General features: G+C 36.3%; 1 protein-coding gene across 8 annotated transcripts in view; it reads left to right on the top strand.

Annotated features, from left to right (window-relative positions):
* The window catches only part of NUP58 (nucleoporin 58), a 37,851-nt gene that overhangs the window by 6,651 nt on the left and 10,634 nt on the right, over window positions 1-20,566 (top strand). For 7 of the 8 annotated variants that reach the window (XM_057399603.1, XM_057399600.1, XM_057399599.1 and 4 more), the window contains 11 exons: window positions 607-759; window positions 1,614-1,748; window positions 2,488-2,598; window positions 5,197-5,221; window positions 5,622-5,687; window positions 6,471-6,645; window positions 7,689-7,768; window positions 8,441-8,559; window positions 10,636-10,718; window positions 13,424-13,625; window positions 19,494-19,592. In XM_057399603.1, coding sequence (XP_057255586.1) covers window positions 607-759; window positions 1,614-1,748; window positions 2,488-2,598; window positions 5,197-5,221; window positions 5,622-5,687; window positions 6,471-6,645; window positions 7,689-7,768; window positions 8,441-8,559; window positions 10,636-10,718; window positions 13,424-13,625; window positions 19,494-19,592 — 1,248 coding nt within the window. Of the gene's footprint in view, window positions 1-606; window positions 760-1,613; window positions 1,749-2,487; window positions 2,599-5,196; window positions 5,222-5,621; window positions 5,688-6,470; window positions 6,646-7,688; window positions 7,769-8,440; window positions 8,560-10,635; window positions 10,719-13,423; window positions 15,831-19,493; window positions 19,593-20,566 lie in introns of those variants that run through there. The other variant, XM_057399605.1, reaches the window with a different exon arrangement.

Genomic DNA, 20,566 nt, shown 5'->3' with positions numbered 1-20,566 from the left:
TTTGTGTATGTGTACACACACGCCTGTTACCTTGGAGTATGGATTCTAGAATGTAAAATATATTCTTACCATGAAAGCATCAGGAAGTGGAAACTTTATCTGCTTTACCTCAAAAATGTTTAAAAGCAAAGTTTGAGGGGATAAGATCTCACACTTTTGTTTACAAATTGACGGAATATGTGCATTCATTTACATGCACATCCAATTGAGAATTTTTAGTCTGTATTTTGGGCAGTATTGTTTATAGCTCCATTTGCCAATATTTAGTTCATCCAGAAGATGCTCTTGATGGGAGCTCTTTATATATATATTTGGTTTGGTGTGTTTTTTTTTTTTACATTGCCATTAGATTTTTATAATTGCCACTCCATGATTAAAGCCTATTGGATCTCTAGGGATCCTGGAGCAAAATTGCCTGTGAAATTAATATAAACCTTTGAGATTTATCTGAAAGTGCTATGGGGATATTGTACTTAATGCAAGTGATCTTGCATGCTGTGGTGCTTGTGATGGTTCTATGGGAATAGTTCAGAAGAAAAGACTAACAGAGCATTCATTCTCAAATAGAATATTCTAAGGATGATACTGGTTTTGGGTTTCTTTCAGGTACACCTGCCACCACATCAGCAGCTACTACAGGCTTTAGTTTAGGTTTCAACAAACCTGCAGGTTCGGCCACACCATTTGCTTTACCTATTACTTCTACCTCAGCGGGTGGCCTGTCATTATCATCTGCTCTTACATCAACTCCTGCAGCAGGTAGGAAAATATTTAGGGGCTTGGGGCTTTTTTGATTGTTTAACAACAAAACTTTATTATAAAACAGTTCTATGCTTATATTTTTGTAATATTTACTTACTTTTGTGGTACTTTAATGAGAAGGTTCCTTGGACTTCACTAGTTCTAAATTTGGGTACCTTAATACGGTAGATTATATGCTGCCAGTATCACATGATATGCTGCCCATAAATCGAAGTCATTAGGAGTGTAGCAAGAGCTGATTTGTCATGTAAAATCATTATTTTTGTTATTGCTAACCCTACTGAAGTTTGAAAGCTTCCTACTTGCACAGCTGGAAGGTTTGGAAAATGTCTATCTTTTGTGTAGATGGCCTGAAATGGTTACCTAGTAGTGGGAACAGTGTTTTCCTCATGTAGTTCTTGTGCTGTCACACACCTGCCATCATATTTAATGGCTAAACTGTACAGTGCATGATGGTAAAATTAAGACTAGGGTTCACTTTTTATACTCGTAGGAGTTTGCATTTGAGCTCAGATATCTGCGCACTCTGTGCTTTGTTCCTTTATGCCTATTGTCTTTTTCTGCTTGGTTCTTCCCTATGCTTAGGTTCAGACTATCAAGGAAATGTTCTCGTATCATCTGTCTCATGTAAAATATTGTAATGCTTAACAAAACATTGATATTTCAATGTAGGACAAAGCAACATGTAATTCAAAAGTCTCTATGGCTTTCTTTGGAAAATTTCCAGGAAATAAAACCAGTTATTATCCAGCTGTGATAAAGATGCTGTTCGTACCTTTTTGTTATTTCAGATTGTCTGTGAAAGTACTTGAATGCAGTGTCTGCATGAAGCTGTGTTTCTTTCTCTGCAGGAACTAGTGGCTTTACATTAAATTTAGGTGGTACAGCTGCTCCAACTACAACTGCCTCTACAGGCCTTTCCTTAGGAGGAGCCTTAGCAGGTTTAGGAGGTTCACTCTTCCAGAATACAAGTACAGCAGCAACAGGTAAATGTTATTTTAATGTTTTCCTTCTGTCTCAAAACAATGACATTAATGTATGATTGTATAAATTTATAATGTGAGATTTAATTATATAAAATCTTTACACTGTGAAAGTGTAAATTTTAATAGTGTTACAGTTGAGAATAGTGTTGCTATCCATGGACAATAGAAAATAAAATCCAAAATCATTTGCTTCTTTCTCATTCTTAAATTCACTTGTACTTACCACTTTTTAAAATGAAAATACAAGGAAATCTTTGTCGTTGATCATAAATGAGAGAGTGCAATGGTACACAGGTATTTCCTTAAACTGGAGAAGTTGAAAGCTCTTTATTTTGGTGGCTTTTGGTCTGAATAAAATTTTTAACTTGGTCTTGTCATTTCCTGGCTTCCTGGTTTGTTGTTTTTTTTTTCCAGCTCTTGAAAAATTTGTTGTGCTGTTTGGTAGTCTTGGCAACACTGCTCTTAAATTCTAAATAAAGCAGGAGGCAAAAAAATGTTTAAGATGCTGATAATAAGTTAGCTGTCTAGCTACCTAGTAATGTGAAGAAATCGCATGGAACACTTGGGTTCAGTTGCATGAAACTTCATGGAATCTGTTTTCTTGGTTTATTTTGCATACGTTTTTAATCCAGATGTAAATGGACACTGAAACTGCAGGCAAGATTATATGTACTTTTAGTTTAAAATATTTTAATTATCAGCATTTTAAGTACAGAAATTTTGCTTGGGTTTCATGTAGGGCTTGGGCAGAATGCTTTGGGTTTGACTCTGGGTACAGCTGCGACTCCTTCAACTACTGCCAATGAAGGTCTTGGTGGCATTGATTTTAGTAGCTCTTCAGACAAAAAGAGTAAGTTTGTTTTAAAATTTTTTTTTTTTTTAGAAAATTAGCACTTTACCAAAGACATTGTTTTAGGAGTGTGGAGTTGAAACTGACAACTTTAAACTTCCCCCTGCCCCTTTGAAGGCATTTCAGTTAATTTCATTCCTGGATGTTGTGCTTTAAAGAAAAACATTCTGGTTGAAAACTTAATGTAACTTCATTTATGTAAAATAAATACAAACCAATAGCATACTTGAGAGCCAGGATCTAAAGCCTTTAGCGTTTTGGAAGTGAAGATTCAGGGTCGTTTGCTGAAAAGCCGCGGCAGATTTCTGAACGACTGTATGTCAAATAGCCACTAGAGGGGGGAGCAGAGCTAGGTTTAAGTATTGCATTACATGTCTGAAAAGGACTCGTTTAAAACCAGCTTTCTCTGACTGTAACAGATCTTTAACTTGGTTTCTGCCTGCACAGTAGAAATCTCCTGATTTTAGCTGTATTCGGAAATGTATTTCTGATGGTGTGTGGTTCTATTTGATACGATCTATCCAGTTGTTAAAAACGGTTTTAACTGGTAGCTTTAAAGAACTTAACTGAGGAAATATTGAGCATTGACATAGGTGCTTATTAATTTATTTTGTTTTCATACTTCTGGAGTAAGCTTAGCTAAAGATGATTCTAAAATGTGCATTTTCTCTCGGGGATCAATACTGTTAAATTAATCTCTTTGCTCAGAAGCCAGATTTTAAATGAGGTATACCAATAGTTACAAGAGCTGGAAATCTAGAAACTATGCAACCATCTTTACAGGGTAACCTAAGTTGTGGAGGCATAGCTCTTCATACTTGTAGAAGAGGTGATGTATTTACTGTCCAAACCAGAGTTTTCTGCATGATGTTGATAGGTGTTGGAGTTTTGTCACTCCCAATTTCAATAATAAAAAGCTCCAATTCCTAGGTTCTTACAGAATTTCCATTACTGTATTAGGATATCACAAGGTTTTCATAATATACGAGTACCTTAAAATGAGGACCAGAGAGCAACAGACTCAAAATCTACTTAAGTATTGCTTTGCCCAGCTCTTAGGGTGGAAACTTGAATGAGTACCTTAATTCCCCATATGTTGCATATTTAGGAGTGCTACCCATAATAGATGATGCTGGCTTAAGCAACCCTGACAAATATCCCTACCTGTGTGCTGCTACTCATTTCTGTCAGTAGAATTGTTTGCGCTGTTATCTGAGGAACTGTGTTAAGGTTTGAAGATGGTGATTTTATGGTTTTGAGTTTATTCCTTTTCCTTGCTAAGAGAGTAGAAGGAGGAGATATGCCAAAGGGAAGTGCCCTAGGAGCCCCAGGATGGACTGGGAGTAGCACCTTTGTTCTCTCCTGGAACTGGTTATAAAAGCTTTTCATTCTGGAGTCTCTAGACAAACTGTGTAGTATTTCTTTAAAATATGGCTGTTATACATATTTTCCTCATATTACTAAAAAGAATGTAAAAAAAAACATAAAATGCCGAGTGCTTGCCCAGGAAGTAGCAAAATCTGATTGCACATCTGATGTACAGCAAAAAAGAAAAAAGCAAACAACAAAAAAACAAAAACCCACACAAACAAACAAAACAAACAAGCAAAAAAACAAACCAAAACCATAGTGGCTGGAAAGAGGGAAAGCAAAGTATATACTTAGTTTTCTGCCGAATTTTTAGGTTATCAGCAGGAAAGAGAGACCTAAATTCTGGCGTTTATCTTCCCCTCCCTCCAATTTTGTGTAGATTTCCACTTCCCCACCTTTAGCAGAAGGCACGGGGAATAGTGTGAGACTCCAGGCTCTCTCATGTACTGGGTGATTGAGTCTGCAGACAATTTAAGTAGATGTTTCTAAAAGTAGTTGCCTCTCTTGGCAGGAGGACTTGTGCAGTTTAAAATGTTTGTGGCACTAGCATTGGCTGCATAGCTGTTTTCTGCCTTGGTGGCACTGAGAGGGAAGTGAGGATGTGAATTACATCCTCATGTAATGACTATTACATGACTGTGTTTCTAGTCATGGCCTGTGTTACACACAGTGTTGTTGTCAGCTCTGTTCAGAGGCAGTTGTCATCTTGATCTGCGGATGCATAGTTTGTGGTGTGTAGGTTGTAGGTAAGCAGTAATATCTTCAGTTCTGTAAAACCTCCTTCATTACTGGGCTTAATGCAACATCAGGGAAGTCCAGTGGGCAAATGTTCATTAGATTTATATTTGAGAGAAGATTCAGATTGCTGAATTTAAACACTTCAGTATTTTGTGGGTGCAGGTCTAAGTGAGTTGTGGTTGCATAGGGAGGAACAGATTCCTTATTCAGCTGGAGTTTATGCATTTGTAGGGACTTGCATAGTGACACAAGATGTTTTGCATTACTCTGCAATTGCAAGGAATTGGCACCTCTGTTGAACCATTGTTCTTGCAAAGATGCTTATCTGTGAAGGGGGAGTGAATTAAAACTGCCTTTCTTTTGTGGCTAGCTTAGTCTGTTCCTGTTATCAAGGGAAATCAAGCAGATGAGTTCTTCCCTAAAATCTCATTAAGGTTGTTTTGTTTGTTTTTCAAACTTTGTTTCTGACCTACAGTTTTTATTTTCTAGGTGACAAAACAGGAACAAGACCAGAGTAAGTGTCAGATTTTCTTTGCATTCTATATCTTATTAAAAACCAGCTACTAGGTATGTTGGCTTTTATACTACTTAGATCTTGAAAAGGGCATAAATGTAAACCAACTTTTGCAATATGGACAACTTAGTAATGGTCATTCGCTGTCTTTTCCCATCAAATGCAATACCTATATCTTATCTGGTGTCTGCTATAGACTGATCATATGGTTTGAAAAATGGTTTCTGCAGATGTGTACAATGATTACACCACAGGCTTGGACCCTGGCATAGTATACAAATCACTTCTAGTTGTGGCATACATGCAATGTAATCAGTCACTTGAACTTTTTCATATTCAGTAGTCACACAAAAATATTTGGCAGTATAAGCACCATCTAAACATGTATTGTCTCTTGTAGAGATAGCAAAGCACTAAAAGACGAAAATCTACCTCCAGTAATCTGTCAGGATGTGGAAAATCTACAGTAAGTAGTGTGTTTTTTCTTAATTTCCAATAGTTGCTTGGCTGAAGTATTGTGTGCTGTCAATGCTCTGTGACAAAAACACCGTGCTACAGACTGCACATAGGATAACTCACTAGCCCAAGGTCTTTTGGCATATTAACCTTGGGAACACACTGTACAGTAGCTGAAATCTTATGCTGGGTGTTTTTTCAGTCTTGCTTTTCCATACATTTATGCAAACGGACATGCCCAACAAATATGCTCTTAGGCTCTGATCCATCTCTCCCTGGGAGTATTAAGCCTGCTGCATGTTCATAGTAGGTATTGAACCTTATGTCCATATTGCATGTGCATTGTGGATCTCGTATGGAATAGAGAGAACTGCAAAAGAGCCTTCCTTCAGGCAGGAAGGAGGCAGGTTGTAGACTAGTCGAAGAGGCTGTATATCACTGTATTTGTGAGCTGAAAGCAGTAATTGCTTTTACATAGGTGCTGTATATTATTTTATATATAGAAAATAATAGATGAATCTTTGTCAGGGTTCAGCATAACATGTTAAACACTTGCTATTGATGTTTAGGGGATTTTTTTGGTTTTGTTAGGGTTTTTTTTGTTTTTTACAGTATTGGCATGCTAGAAGTTCAGATAATACTGTATACGCTATACGGTAGTTTTACTGTTTAGTACTTGATTTTGGAAAAAATAGTGGCAATTTAAATGTGTCCGAGAGGTAAACACTTAGGTACTTCAGGTTCAATGTATTATGTTTCTCTTTTCCCCACCTCTTTCTTTTTCCTTCCCCAGGAAATTTGTGAAAGAACAAAAACAAGTTCAGGAAGAAATTAGTAGAATGTCCTCTAAAGCAATGCTTAAAGTACAAGAAGACATTAAAGCTTTGAAACAACTTCTGTCTGTAGTTGCCAGTGGGTTACAGAGAAACACTCTTAATATTGACAAGCTGAAAGTGGAAACTGCACAGGTATAATTGAATTTAAGTTTTTTTGTAGAGTTTGTATGTTGGTTATTTCATTAGGATAACTAGACTTCTTTGTTAGTCAAGTTAACACATGTCCAAAATAAAAGAGTTGTAAACAAAATGAAAAATGGAATCTCTTCTGATCCATTTGAAGTTACTGAGAGAGGCCTAAATCTTTGATGTCAGTATTTTCAGATAAGTGCAACAGCAATGAAATAACTAGTGCTAGTCTTCATGTAGTGAGCTTGAGTCACACCTCTGTCCACCAGTCTGCATCTTAACTGTGCAACCAGTTTGAGCTCAAGTTTTGATGCAAGTGCTTTTCAGGTTAAGTTCTGTACCACTTTTTATTTTGTCAGTTAGATATTTTATTCTAAAGTAAAATGTTTGATTTTTCTGTGTCTTGCAATGCCAAAAGGAAGTACTCTATACTTGTGTCTTGCCAACAGTTTTCTGTGGAAACAAAAACTTGTTACCAGTATTCTCACATATGTATGAAGTGGCTCAGAGTAATCTGAGAACTAGTCATTGAGAAATTCATAATGGTAGAGTTATTAGTATTAAACAGAAGGGAATGCTGTAATGTTCATCAATAAAAAGATCATTTCTAAGGCATTTTCTGAACTATTTAATCACTTTTTGTTGTTGTTAAGGCTAAATAATGGGGTTTGTTGTATTTCTTCTTTTAGGCGTGTTGCTTCCTTGCACTTAATTATTGCTTTTTAACTCCTAGCTCTCCATCCATAATTGTAGCAGAATTTCTGAAATACAACAAAAGTTACATCTTATTTGACAATTTAGTGCGCTATTTCCTCGATGTCATTATCTCTTGTTGTTTGTTCCGTCCACAAATTTCTGTTGCTATTTGCAGTTCTCCAGCTTGCTGGCAGTCTAGTCTTTGAAGAATTTCTGCTGAGATTCTGTTGCAATGTTAACTTAAATATGTGAAGAAAATATTTCATGTGAATGAACAGAGTTGTAGCTCTCCTTTTTTGAACACTTCATGCAGAACCTTATCTTTTATTAATTTTTCCCTATTTACTTAGGAGCTAAAGAATGCAGAAATAGCTTTACGAACACAGAAAACTCCTCCTGGTCTCCAGCATGAAAATACAGCCCCAGCAGAGTGAGTTACTGTTATTCATAACAAATAGTCACTAGTGTAACTTTGAGAGGCGAAGACTCTGGGGAGACCTTACAGCAGCCTTTCAGTACTTAAGAAAGGGCTTACAAGATAGACTTTCTAGTGGGGCCTGTAGCAACAAGACAAGGGTTAATGGTTTTAAAGTGAAAGAGGGTGGATTCAGACTAGATAGGAGGAAGAAATTTTTTATGATGGGGATGGTGAAACACTGGAACAGGCTGTTTGGAGAGGTAGATCCCCCATCCCTGGAAACATTAAAAATCAGGTTGGATGGGGCTCTGAGTAGCCTGATGTAGTTGAAGATGTCCCTGGTCGTTACGGGGAGGTGAACTATATGACCTTTAAAAGTCCTTCCAACCCAAACCATTTTATGATTCTATGAACTTCATAATATGAGGATTTTTTTCTGCTTCTTGTAACATTTGTACTGAATGATTCATAGAATCAGTGTTTTATTTTTACGTTTAATTTGTCTTTATCTCATTGACATGAAAAATACAGTCTTTACTCTTTCCACTAGTAGAGGGACTTAAGAATGTCAAACAGAACTGTCGCAATTATTCAAATGAAAATTGGCAGCTGATATAGATTGGATTTTAAAAGTGGCAAACTATGAGGCTTAATCATATGATTTTATTGTTTTTACTCATCTAGCTACTTCAGAATCTTGGTTGAACAGTTTGAGGTACAGCTGCAACAGTACAGGCAACAAATAGAAGAACTGGAAAATCATCTTGCTACTCAAGCAAATAATTCACACATAACTCCACAAGGTAAATGTTTAAATTTTAATGTTTCATCCTTAAACATTAAGAAATCTTGTACCTATAAAAAACTTAAATCTTCTTTCGTTATTATTGGCTTTTCTTATTTAATGTACAGAAATAAGTTTTCAGATAGATTCTGCAGTTGCTCAATGTAAAGACTAAATTCATAAAGGTTATTGAGCTTTTTAAGATGGATCCAGTTTCTGAGGTGTAATTTGTAAGCCTAATTTGTTTTGACATTCACTATATCCATCTCCCTCCTTTCAGCATCTAGCTGTTATAAGGCTGATATCTGGCACCTCTTATCTTGCACTGGGTTGTCTTGACCAGACAGGTGTGACTGCTCTGCCAGGTCCAGATCAAAATGGGGACTTTTCCTCAGTTTGGAGCCTTTTGGTACTGCCTTCAGATCTGACTGAGAAAATCTAGTCTTGTTTGATGCCACATTGTCCAGTCTTGGGAGAATCTATCTGGTCAGACAATACTGACCCCTGGACAGTAGGCTTCTGGTTGGTTATCATTTCTGTGATCATAGACATCTTTATTTTTTTAGGCCATTCTAGGTATATCTCCTGCAGTAAGCAATGATTTCAAGTGCATGTCTTTTTGTGCCAAATAATACTTTACCATCCTGTGAATATCAGGATGTTCCATAGACTCTGAACCTTTTATGCCAAAATTCAGAGAACTGTCCAGACCTAGCTTCCAGAATGGAAGATCTTTTGAATCATGAGGTCCTGTATCTTCTGATGTGATCTTCTTGTCTGTTTGGATTATGAGAGGAATGCCTTAACAGATTTTTCATCATGTTTTTCAGCAGTTTCTGCTATAATCCAAAGGTTCCTTGTGTGCACAAGGCTCAGTCTGTTGTGCCAACACACTCGGTCTGCCTGCAGATAATCTAGTGATCTAGTCAACACTGTTGCATATATAGGCTTTACCGTGTGGGAAACCATGACCCAGAATGAAAATTTTTAAATGTCTGGTATTCAGTGTCAATAAATTGCCTCCAGACTCTGGAAACTAGCAGCCAGTCTTCCTAGATACCACTGCCTCCACAGACCTGCAAGTTGGCATGAGATTTATTCCACAGCTTTGGTGGTTTTTTTTTCAGAAAGAAATGCAAATTATAATGGAGAAATTGCCTTATGGAGAGGCAGACCTTTCAGTTCAAGAATCATTGGTAGCAGACCTATGCCGTCTTCAAGAACTTGATAGCTACTATTTGCATTTCAGTAGGTTATATGCATCTTCAGAGGAGATGCAGAAGCAGATATTTTCAGAGTGGAAAAATGCTTGAGCACTTTCCTCGTTCAGCATTTTTCTGTTCTCCATTTCGGTACATTGTTTCAGTGCTTTGTTCAGAAAAGCATATTTTTATCAGCAGGTTCTTCATTTTTGTCAAAATGTTTGAGATCTCCCCTTTAATCCCAAAGTTTGTATTAGTTGTGTCAGTGCACTGAAAACACTTTTATATCTGTTTGAGAAATAGAAAATCCTAAATATTAAGACTTCATGTAGGCAAGAAGCTCTCCATTGTGTTTCTCTGATGCACTTGTGGGTAGTGCTAGAGTAAGAGTTCCTGTGATGCTTGTTAATAATGTCTTTAAAATGTAAGTAAAGCTTCCATTCTACTGCTTTCTCTTAGGTAAAATCAACTGAACACTTACCTGTGCTTTAAGTCAGAGTGGAAAATGCACACAAACATAAGAAAATCTTAGTCAACTATATTTATGTAAAAACCAGGGAAGTAAAATGTTCCTGTGTAATTAGGCAAAGTTAGGTTAAATGATATTTTTTTTCAGGCTTGCTGAATGATAAAATCATAGGAAACTAATTAGCATGTGTATAAAAATAAGTCTGAGAAAAAGGTACTTCTCAAAAGCAAGCTTGAAGCCCTTTCAAAAAGCAGACCTTGGGTGACTTGTGCCACCCAATTGCTCATAACCTTTTTTTTTTCTTTTTTTTATAGACGTGAACTTGTTCTCATGGAATTGTTTTTGTGCTTTGTGCCGTATGAGTTTTGGGTGGCCTACTTGTAGTATGATTGTCGCTTACCGGTATTTTATATGCCTCTTGCAGATTTGTCTATGGCAATGCAGAAAATCTATCAGACGTTTGTAGCTTTAGCTGCACAACTTCAATCAATACATGAAAATGTAAAGGTATGTTGTTTTCATGTATTCCTGTGTTTTTATTGAAAGAACTACGAAGAGTCACTTTTTGAAGATATAATATATATTCAGGTATTCTTTTTTTTTCCCTTCTCTTCTGTTAAATTAACTGCTTTATAAATGTTCATACTATCCTGGAGAAGTGCTTTGATTGAAAAAGTAACTTCTGTTCCTCTGAAGTCTAATTTAAATTATTTACTTACAGGGATGATAACAACTGACCGTAATAATTTAGGTTACAAAATGTTTTTCATTTGACTGCTTTTCCTTTCCGATTGCTGATCAGTTTTTTAAATGTCTGTCTTTGAGTTCATGCTTACATGTTTTGCTTTTTGCCCAGTGGCCTTTTGATCTCAAGCAAAAGTGATCTAAATCTGCTCTTACACAAATAGGTAATAGAAAGTAGGCATTCGTATGTAAGGTTTCTTGACATACCAAAGAATTTTGGTGCGAGTTGTGTTCTGGCCTTTTCAACCTGTTTTTTGTGGAAAGTCATATGTATGGATAAAGAGGACTGTGGAAAAAATGCTAATGTATCAGAAGTCCTGGTTAGGCTTGGTTTTACTGTCATGGGCTCCAGCTTGAATTTCCCATTTACAGTTCTGGACTGAGAAAATTTCAGTGTCTTGCAATCAATAATTTTTACTAATCTTCAGAACCCCTTGGAGAAAAGTACAAGTGTTTAGGATTGTTTCTGCTAAGTGGCTTCCTTAATGGGAACTGATTGGGAATTAATTTAATTGCTTGCACTGCATCATGTTGCTTCTGTCAGTGTGGATAGTTGCTGGTTGACAGCTACCTGCCATCAGGTGTTTGTGCTGAGTTAACTCAGTTGTGGTACCAGATACAGAGTGTGTCAGCTCCTCCATCATATCAGCAGAATTACACAAAAGAGGGTCCCAGATGTGTTCTGGGCTTTTCACTTCTGAGATCCAAGTGTAGGCTAAAACTCATACAGTGGTCTGTGCGATGACACGGTCTTTTTTGTTTGTTGTTGCTGCCATTCAGTAAGAAGAGCTGGATTAGTATGCAAGTAGAAGAAATAGTATCTTCCTTGGCAACATGATTGAATAGGAAAGACTACTTCAGTTTGAGAAGTATCCTATTACCCGAAATTAAGGGGTTGGTTTGAGGGTGTTTCTTTCTTTGGAGGAATTCTGAGATTTAATCTGGACATGAAAGCTGATATCGTGAGAGACACAATTATAACTAAAGCTTCAAAAATCAGGAAATCGATGTATTGCTTAAGTGGATCTGTCATTCTGACTGTTTTATTTTAGTTTATCATATAGGAGAGGAGAGCAGCTTTGAAACTGCTGTCTGCCTTATTTGATGTTTGTGATATGGTTTGTGAAAGCAGACCTGTGACCACAATCCATTCTTTTGTCTGAAGTAGGCTTTCTGGTTTGCACATATGCTTTGATTCAAAGGTCTGAAGTTATAGAAAAATATAGCCTGAAACATCTTTGCACAGGGCTGATTGTTAAATATATTCATATAATATATGAACATATAGATACATTCTGTATCCAAGGATAGTGAAGAATAGAATGTGCTTGGGTACAGTTCAGGTAGAGAATGTCATTAAATTATTCTGCATAGATTAGCCTTAAGAACTGCTCTACAATGTCTAATGGCATTTGTCAGTCAGTATGGCATTGTATTGCATCTCATAAGAGCTCTGCAGATGTCCTTTTTTTTTTGCCAAAGGCAGCACTCCTGATGTGTTACTGAGTCATTCTTTCTCTCCCTGTATTTCCTACTGTTGCTGATAGATTTAGGATTACAGGTATTTGAATCCTGAGTCAGTTTTTGGACTGTAAGCTTCTCTTCTCAGAACCAAACATATCCTTAGCTAGGAACACAGGACTTCCTGTGCCCTCTGTAAAATTCAATTGAACCTACCTTGGCTTTAATAAATTACATTTAGGGATTCTCTGTTAGAAGATGGAAAGAATTCTTTAATTGAAGCCATTTATTCTTATGTTATCTGAGGTATTAGTTCCCTCATCTGGAACAGACAGGAATAGCTCATGATGAGCAGGCCAGGCTAGGTGTTTCCACATGAAGTGGATTTAGATGGGGGAAGGGGCGTGTAGGCAAGGGGAGAGGGAACACAACACAACAGCTTTGGGCTACTTGTTAGTCGAAAGCAGAATGACCTGTTGTGAAATGATGAAATGCATCAGAAATGAATGAATTCTAAAATTCTAGTAGTTTCTTCAAATTTGCATTAAAAAAGAGATACAGGTGAAGGTGAAAAGAGCAAAAGCAGACTACATGCAGAAAGGATAGTGCTGAAGAATGTATTTTTATTTTATATTATAAGCTAGTAATGTGGCTGTATTTTGCCTCTTTTATCAGCTAGTACAGCAATACAAATTGAATTGTGCTGATTTGTATCAACTCTTTAAGATACTGGACTTTGGTATCGTTCAGTATATTACTCTATTATGCTTGACTGCTCTGCAGGATTTAAGTAAGGAACTGTTCTGGCTGAAGCTCTCTCCAGCTCATAGCCTGACTAGGTCCTTTTAGGATGTGGGGGGCTTTTGTTTTTATCTTTTACTTTTGGGGGTTGTTTTGTTTTTTCTTTTTAAGGAAATGTTATTACTAACTTAACATCTCTTTCCCTATTAAGTTAAGGTTTCATGTCAAATATACTGAACTAAAATGGCTTCCCCCACCCCCTTCAGATGCTCAAAGACCAATACCTTGGCTACAGGAAAACCTTTCTGGGAGATGCCATGGATGTGTTTGAGGCAAGACGAACAGAAGCTAAGAAGTGGCAGAGCGCGCCACGTGTTACCACTGGACCGACCCCTTTCAGCAACATACCAAATGCAGCAGCCGTTGCGATGGCTGCAACACTTACTCAGCAGCAACAGCCTGCTACAGGTCTGAGTGCATTCAAGTTATAGATTATTAGTGTTGCAACAGTAGTAAATTTGTGTAAAATTTTCTATGAAGTCTTCCTTTGTGTTAGACTAAAAATCTAAACGTTGTGATGATCAAAGTTACTGAAACTTAGCCAATAGAAAAATGCAGGGTAGACTTAGCAATAATTATACAGCAGATACTTAATCTTGTGAATTTACTTGTATTAGTGATATTTACTGTATTGTTCTAACTTACCCCTTGGAATGTGAGTCTCCACTCTTCAGTAACATCTCTGAATATTCATACTATAGCCTCTTTCCAGAATTGTATGGTTATAGTAAATTATTACAAAATGGTGAGGAGAGAATATCTAAATGCATATTACCTTTTTCTTATGTAAAATTAATAATGCATTTTTTTATATAGCACTTTGGAACTGTAAAATGAAAAATGCTGTAGAGCAGGAAGGATAGTGGAGCAAACATCTCTAGAGTAGGAAGACATATGCCTGACTTACTGTTCTATAGCTAACTCCTTTGTCAGGGTGATGTTGGAGCAGTTTTTGCTGGCTGTTCTGCTGTTACAAATAAATACTAGAGAAAGCAGAGTGGATCAGTGGTTCTGTTTGTACATGTGTGTAAGAGGAAGACCAAAACAGAGGAAACACATGACCCACTGCTAATGCAGAGTGGATATGTATGGCAAAGGAGATAACTTGAGGCACCTTAGTTGACACTGTTATGCTAACCAACACTTTTCAGAGAGGATTCCTGAATGTAGAGAGTTGAACTGGTAGTTACTCATTTAACAGAAATAAGATAAAATCCATTTAATTTTACTTGAACATGGATATTCACGAAACTATGAAAATCATAGGTAACTTCATTCTACCATCCATTTTCTAAAATGTTTTTTATCATAGGTGTACTGGAAGTCATATTAGCACATTTTCCATCTCTTGTGTTAGAGTAGCAGTCATATTTTGAACGGTTTTAAAGACCATGCAGCAACCACCCTAAGTTTGACAAATTACTAGGGTGTCCTTGCCTTCTCCATAAAAGGAAAATTATAATGTGCTTCCTGCCCTGGTCCTTCTAAACAGCAAGGAGATGGGTTTAAAAAACAAATATGCCAAAATATTTTTAATAATACAGAAAAAAAGAAATCTTTATGAAATGTTTTCTAGATTTCCATCATAGATCACAGTCTTCCTGTTGCTATGTTAATCTATGAAAATTTTGTAGAAGTGACATCTGCAAGAGTCTGACTTTTTAACAGAAAACATGAGATAACGTAACGTCACACATCAGGGTTTTTAATGCAGATAGAAGCGTGGCTTGTGCAGCTTAATGTTGCCCAAGTAGTTCCCTCTCCCTTCATCCATTTCCTTATGTTTGTTTTGTTAAATACTCTCCGTGGTCATTACAGGATTATTTGTATATGAAAGTCTTATATTTAGAACATCACATTTAAAGTTATACATGCAATTTTCATGAATTGGGGTGAGTGTTTTGAATTTCCTCTTTATTAGTCCAGATTCAAGAGAACTTAAATTGATGCCACTTATGGCATGACTTCATGAATATCCTCTTAAAAGTAGGAGTGAAGAGGGACGGAGGGGAGGGAAAGGCAGAATTTGCCTGTACCAATACACCTGAGGTAAGGTGACTTTGTACCTTGAGGTATTTCATAGTGAAAGGAGCAAGTGGGAGTGTGCGTGGGTTGGTTTTGGGGGTAAGGATTTTGGTTGATTATTTTGGCAGAGTATTTCCAAAGCCAAAAATACACCAACTACAAGAGTGAGGCAGAGAGAACAAAGCCATTAACTTGCCAACAGAAGTTGGCAAGCATGCCAACAAATGTAGACAATTGGTCTACTACTTATTGGGTTGGAATGCTGTTATCCACCATGCAACTCACTTGAAGATCTGGAGAACTTGATGCAGATTGATGTTTTGAGTAGCACTTCAAGAATACTTTAAAACTCTTAAAACCTGGGGTTAGATGTGTCTTGAAGTCATAATTTCTGTTTCTCTAGCTGAAAAGCAGGACTAGTCAGGCCTGAACTATTTCAGAGTTATCTTAAAGTCTTAAAAGCTTGCTGGAAAGGAAGGTTTCACAACTTCCCTAAATGGCTGATTTCAGTGCTTGACTTTTTCCTAATAACTTACCTGAAACTTCTTAGCTTCAGATTAAGGCTGCCACTTTTGTCTTGCTCTTAGTGGAAAAAAAAAAATCTATTCGTCCAGTTTTGCAGGAACATTAAATATTTAAATACTGCCTCCTCTTTTTTTGAGTTTTCAGATGGCCATTTGCACAAGTGCAAATGTTTTCATGTTTTAACCTTGTATTGTGTTATGGCTGATAAACTATCTGCTAGAAGTTAGTCATGCATATTTCTCTGCAAGATCTAGATCCTGAAGAGTGGGATAGATGAAGGATTGTAGGAGGTCATGAGAAAAAAGACTTGGTAGTCTTTGAGGTATATGTAAAGGGGGGTAGGGAATGTCTGTGTAACACTTGACCTGCTGTTGCTGTTCTTGAAGATAAGAATAAAACAAATTAATCTGGGCTTTAAAGTTATTGACTAAAATCTACTATATGGTACTCCAGTATTGTGGGATCAGGATGTTTAGTCTTTTAAAAAAAATATTTGATGTTTACATGGTTAAGTCTATTTTGTAAGATTAATTTAGGGTTAGTTACTGGGATTTTTTTTCTTTGGAAAAGTTAAATAATTTATTTTAAATACGTGTTCAGAAGTCAAAAGTTTAGTAGCTACATCTAAGCTGTGGGATCAGGGAATCTTTCCCCAGTTCATGGGTGTAGATATGCACCCTATTTATGTTCTCTCTGTATGCCAAGGCATGTCTGGCTTCTCTTGAATAATAAAGCCAGTGGATCCTGGCCGTATGGAAGAAAGAGGGAGCAATGTACTCCATTGGTCTCCTGGGATAGATAATCAGGCCACCAGGACCGTGGTGTGCACACTGGAGCGCAATTTTTTGTGCAGTTTTTTGAAGCTAGGTTTATTGTAATTATGCTTAAGTCTTGCCTGCAAACAACCTTTCTCCCTAGTTTAGCACTTTGCTCTGAGCACAGCTTTATCGGTAGCAGTGAGGCTGGTCATGCATTGCGCAGTAGCAGCTAGGTGCCTCACTTTCACCTTCCCTGAGCAATCTTGAACAGCATGGAAGTTAAAATGAGGTGGCTAGTCTACCTATTATTATTGATGAGACTAAAGTAAAAGATTTTAAAGGAAACTAAAGCCTAGTGAACCAAGAGCTGTGAATGTGTGAGGCTGAAATGGGACAAAGTTGTCTTACAGAAATGCTGTCCTTCAAGATCACCTTTCCTCCTCTAAAAAAAAAAGTACCCCCACAACAACTTAGGTACTCTCTCCTTAACTTGTGAAGTGCAGAGTTAGTCAAAGCATTATCAAGCTATTAGCACACTTTGTTAAACTTTGACTTACTATGAGATTGAAGTGCTCATGGGAAAGGATACTGAAATCTTTATAGCACTTAATTTTTTTTATTGTGTGATTTGATATTAACCTTGATTAAAATTAGTCAGTGTGATACTGTGTCAGAATCAGATCTAAGTTGTGACATTAAATTTGTTCACTGTTAGGACCAGCTGTGATTTCAAAAAAATTGCAGAATGTCACTTTAGGAAATCTGGCTGACCTGTGTGGGCTCATTGCAGTGGGTCCTGTTCTTTAAATTGAAATGGCAAATATATCTATATCAAGTTTTAATGTTATAATGAATTTGTCTAATGAATTGTTATAATGAATTTGTCTAATACCTGTAACAGCCAGAAGTGCACTTTTTTTTGTTTGTTTTTGCTAGTACTTTTGGCATTGAAGAATCTTTATTACTAGTTTTTTGCTATTGAAAATTATGTTTACTTACAAAAACTGTAAGTAATGATGATGCCTTCAGAACGTTATGGTACAAAATCAACAAATATCATATACTGTTGCTCAATGAAAAGCTTGTTAGCCTAAAGCATAAGATCCTGTTTTACGTGATCTGAGGGGTTTTTTACTGGCTCTAAAAAAAACATTACATTTGGTAAAAAGCTTTGCCTGGAGGACTGTATTGTTTTGTTTTAAGGTCTTCCACTAACAGTGCCTCCTACTGAGATAGAAACCTGTGCACTTGAGAAGGAACTGGATATCTGTTTTGAGGTTCTTCTAGTTTATTAGATGACTGACTTGTGTAGGTTTTTTGTTTCTTTTTATTGATAGCAGTTTTCTTACTTTTAAAGAGCTGCTAGGGATAGGTGTATTAGTATTTAAACTGGATGTAAACAAGTTTAGTTTAAAATTAATGGGAAAATTTGTAATTACAACATCTGATATATTTTTTTAAATTGAAAAAATAGTTTGGTTTTCCCAACCCATTCCCTGCTAAGCAGAGAGTGAAAGCTAACAACTTTAGTTGCCTTTAAAATTTAGTTTAGCACTACTTTGAGAATACAGATATCATTCAGCTTGGATCACATAAGAATATTGTGTTCCTAGCTAAAATGTTACTTTTCAACATACAGTGCCTTTCACTTGATTCAAAATGATTTTCCATTTAAATCTTCAAATACTGAAGTGATTTTAGAAGCTGGAAATATTTATATTTTAAAACTCTAGATAAATATTAGTAATGGGAAACTTCATAGTATGAAGAAATTTTGAATGAAAAGAAGTCCAAATGTGAGAATGATTTAGGAAAAAGGCAGAAATCGTCTGAGATTTATAGCAATATTTAAAGAAATCATCACTTTCATAGATACAATACATAACCTTCTCCATCTTTGAACATACTTTATCTTGAGGAAAGGTGTGAATGTCTGTGGATTAAGAGTTTGGCACTGTATTTTATCCTCAATGGTTAAACTTTTTAGTGCACTGGAAACTGTTTTAAAAAGGAATATAAGATTGTACTGTGAAAACTGTCAAAATATATTATTTATCAGATTTTTTAAAAAATGTGTTAGTGATGGGCTAGCAAGTTGTTTCTTTATTCCCCAAGATTAAGGGGTTAAGAAAAAAAAAACAAGGGAACTGAGGCTGTAAATTTCATCTTGGCAGACTGAAAATGTTTTTTGACAGTCCTGCATTTTAGTGTGAATATGCAGGGAAAGTACTGTCAACTTTTTTAAATTATGGGACAAACTCTGACTCTGAAATTTTGAATGTATCTAATTCATTAAGGTACACAGAACTGTGCCTTTTGTAAATGTTTATTTGAACAGGTGGTTTGACTAGTTTACCTTATTGAATGGTGTTATGTAGCAGAGCTTAACAGAACTCCGTTATTACTTGTGTGCAAAAGAATTGTCATGTTACTGTGTAATTGACTTGCTTAAAAATGAACAATAAATTTAATAAAATAAAGTCATTGTCTTGTTTTTTATCGTAGTGTTCTGTTTAAATTTGGATGGAATACTTGAGTAGTTTTGAAGATTCCTATTTATTAAATTAACTTATGGTAATGTAGCTTTAGTTACATTAGTTTCAGTTCTTACCTTTTTAATTCAGAGGTTTTCCCTTATTCTGATTGCAAAATATTGTTACCTATGAGTCCTCTCAAGGTTCAAATTTATGTTTTAAAGTTAAGGGGAGACTGGTTAACTTTTAAAAATACTAAATGATGTTATGTTATTTGCTCTCACTAGTTTCACCCTATTACAATCAGTGGCTTAGCTTTTTACCAAGTGGACATAGGGGCAGTTAAGTGAGGAATTTTGATGAGGTGAAGTTTGAGATTTTAATGGGGTTTGTTGGAAACAATGTTCACATTATAAAATACTTGAATAAATAAATAAAGGACCTCTTTACTATAAAAGAGTAAGGCAAGTTTGTTTTCATTTTTTTTATACCAGGGCCACAGCCATCTCTGGGAGTTAGTTTTGGAACGCCATTCGGCTCAGGTATTGGCACTGGCTTGCAATCAAGTGGCTTAGGTTCTTCAAGCCTTGGAGGTACACTTTAACTTTTCTAATCTTTCATTGAATTATTATACCGCACATCTGAATCTCTTGCAGTAAGAGGATGATCTCTTTCAGGAAAGACCTTAAAATTTGGCAGTCTGGACTTTCCAGACTTCTTCATGCCTTGCAGAAGGAGTTGCTAAGGCTGAGAAGCCATTACAGTAAAAACCCAGAATGAACAGGGTGAAGTAATCTCGTAGAAGTTCTGTTCAAGTACATCCTTCTGTAACTACAACTTGACTTAATTTTCCATATATGAAAGTTAGGCACCTGAGACATTGGATCATGCTGTAGCTGCTCCATAGAAGTTTTTCACCTGTATGTAGAATTTTTAACTGTAGGGGGATTCATTTCTGCTTGGACTAAGATAAGAATAAATGCTAAAAAATTACTACAGTTCTGGGATCCTGCTTGCTGAAGCATGCTTGCTTTAGCTGTTATTCTATCCCTCAGTGCTGAGGTAGAAAAGAAATCCCTCTTAAAGCTGAAAAAGCAACATCTGAAAGTGAAGGGAAATTACTCATCAAAATGTTCATAGTGCTGATGGGGGATGTATTCCAAGAGGACACATGACAGTAAGAGAGTAGATAGTAATAAGAAAAAAGTATGGAGACCTTCAAATGTAATGAATTCTCAGTATTAGAAGTACAAGTAGAATCTTAATGATAGTAAAATCTAATCTGTGTGTAAATTTCCAGTCTGTATAGGTCAGGGGTTCCTATGGTGCGAGTCAGAAGACACTAGTGTCCTCTAAAGCTTTTGTATAAGGTCTGCAAAGGAAATAGTTACATCTGCTGAGCACAAACATAATGTGTTGTGGGTTTTCTTTCTCCTCTCTGCAGCTTCGGTCCACATCCCTACGTTTTTGCCTCTTTGAGCTGAACATGTGAATCAGTGTTGTAATGTATTTAAAATAATTATGCATCACTCAGTATTGGAAAGATGATGTGACTTGAATGGTACAT

The sequence above is a fragment of the Pezoporus wallicus genome, unplaced genomic scaffold, assembly GCF_028554395.1.
Source record: "Pezoporus wallicus isolate ANWC-B61680 ecotype Strahan unplaced genomic scaffold, APGP_CSIRO_Pwel_v1 scaffold_6446, whole genome shotgun sequence".
Classification (NCBI taxonomy): Eukaryota; Metazoa; Chordata; class Aves; order Psittaciformes; family Psittacidae; genus Pezoporus; species Pezoporus wallicus.
The sequence above is the reverse complement of the archived record's forward strand: the minus strand, read 5'-3'. Positions and strand labels throughout refer to the sequence as shown.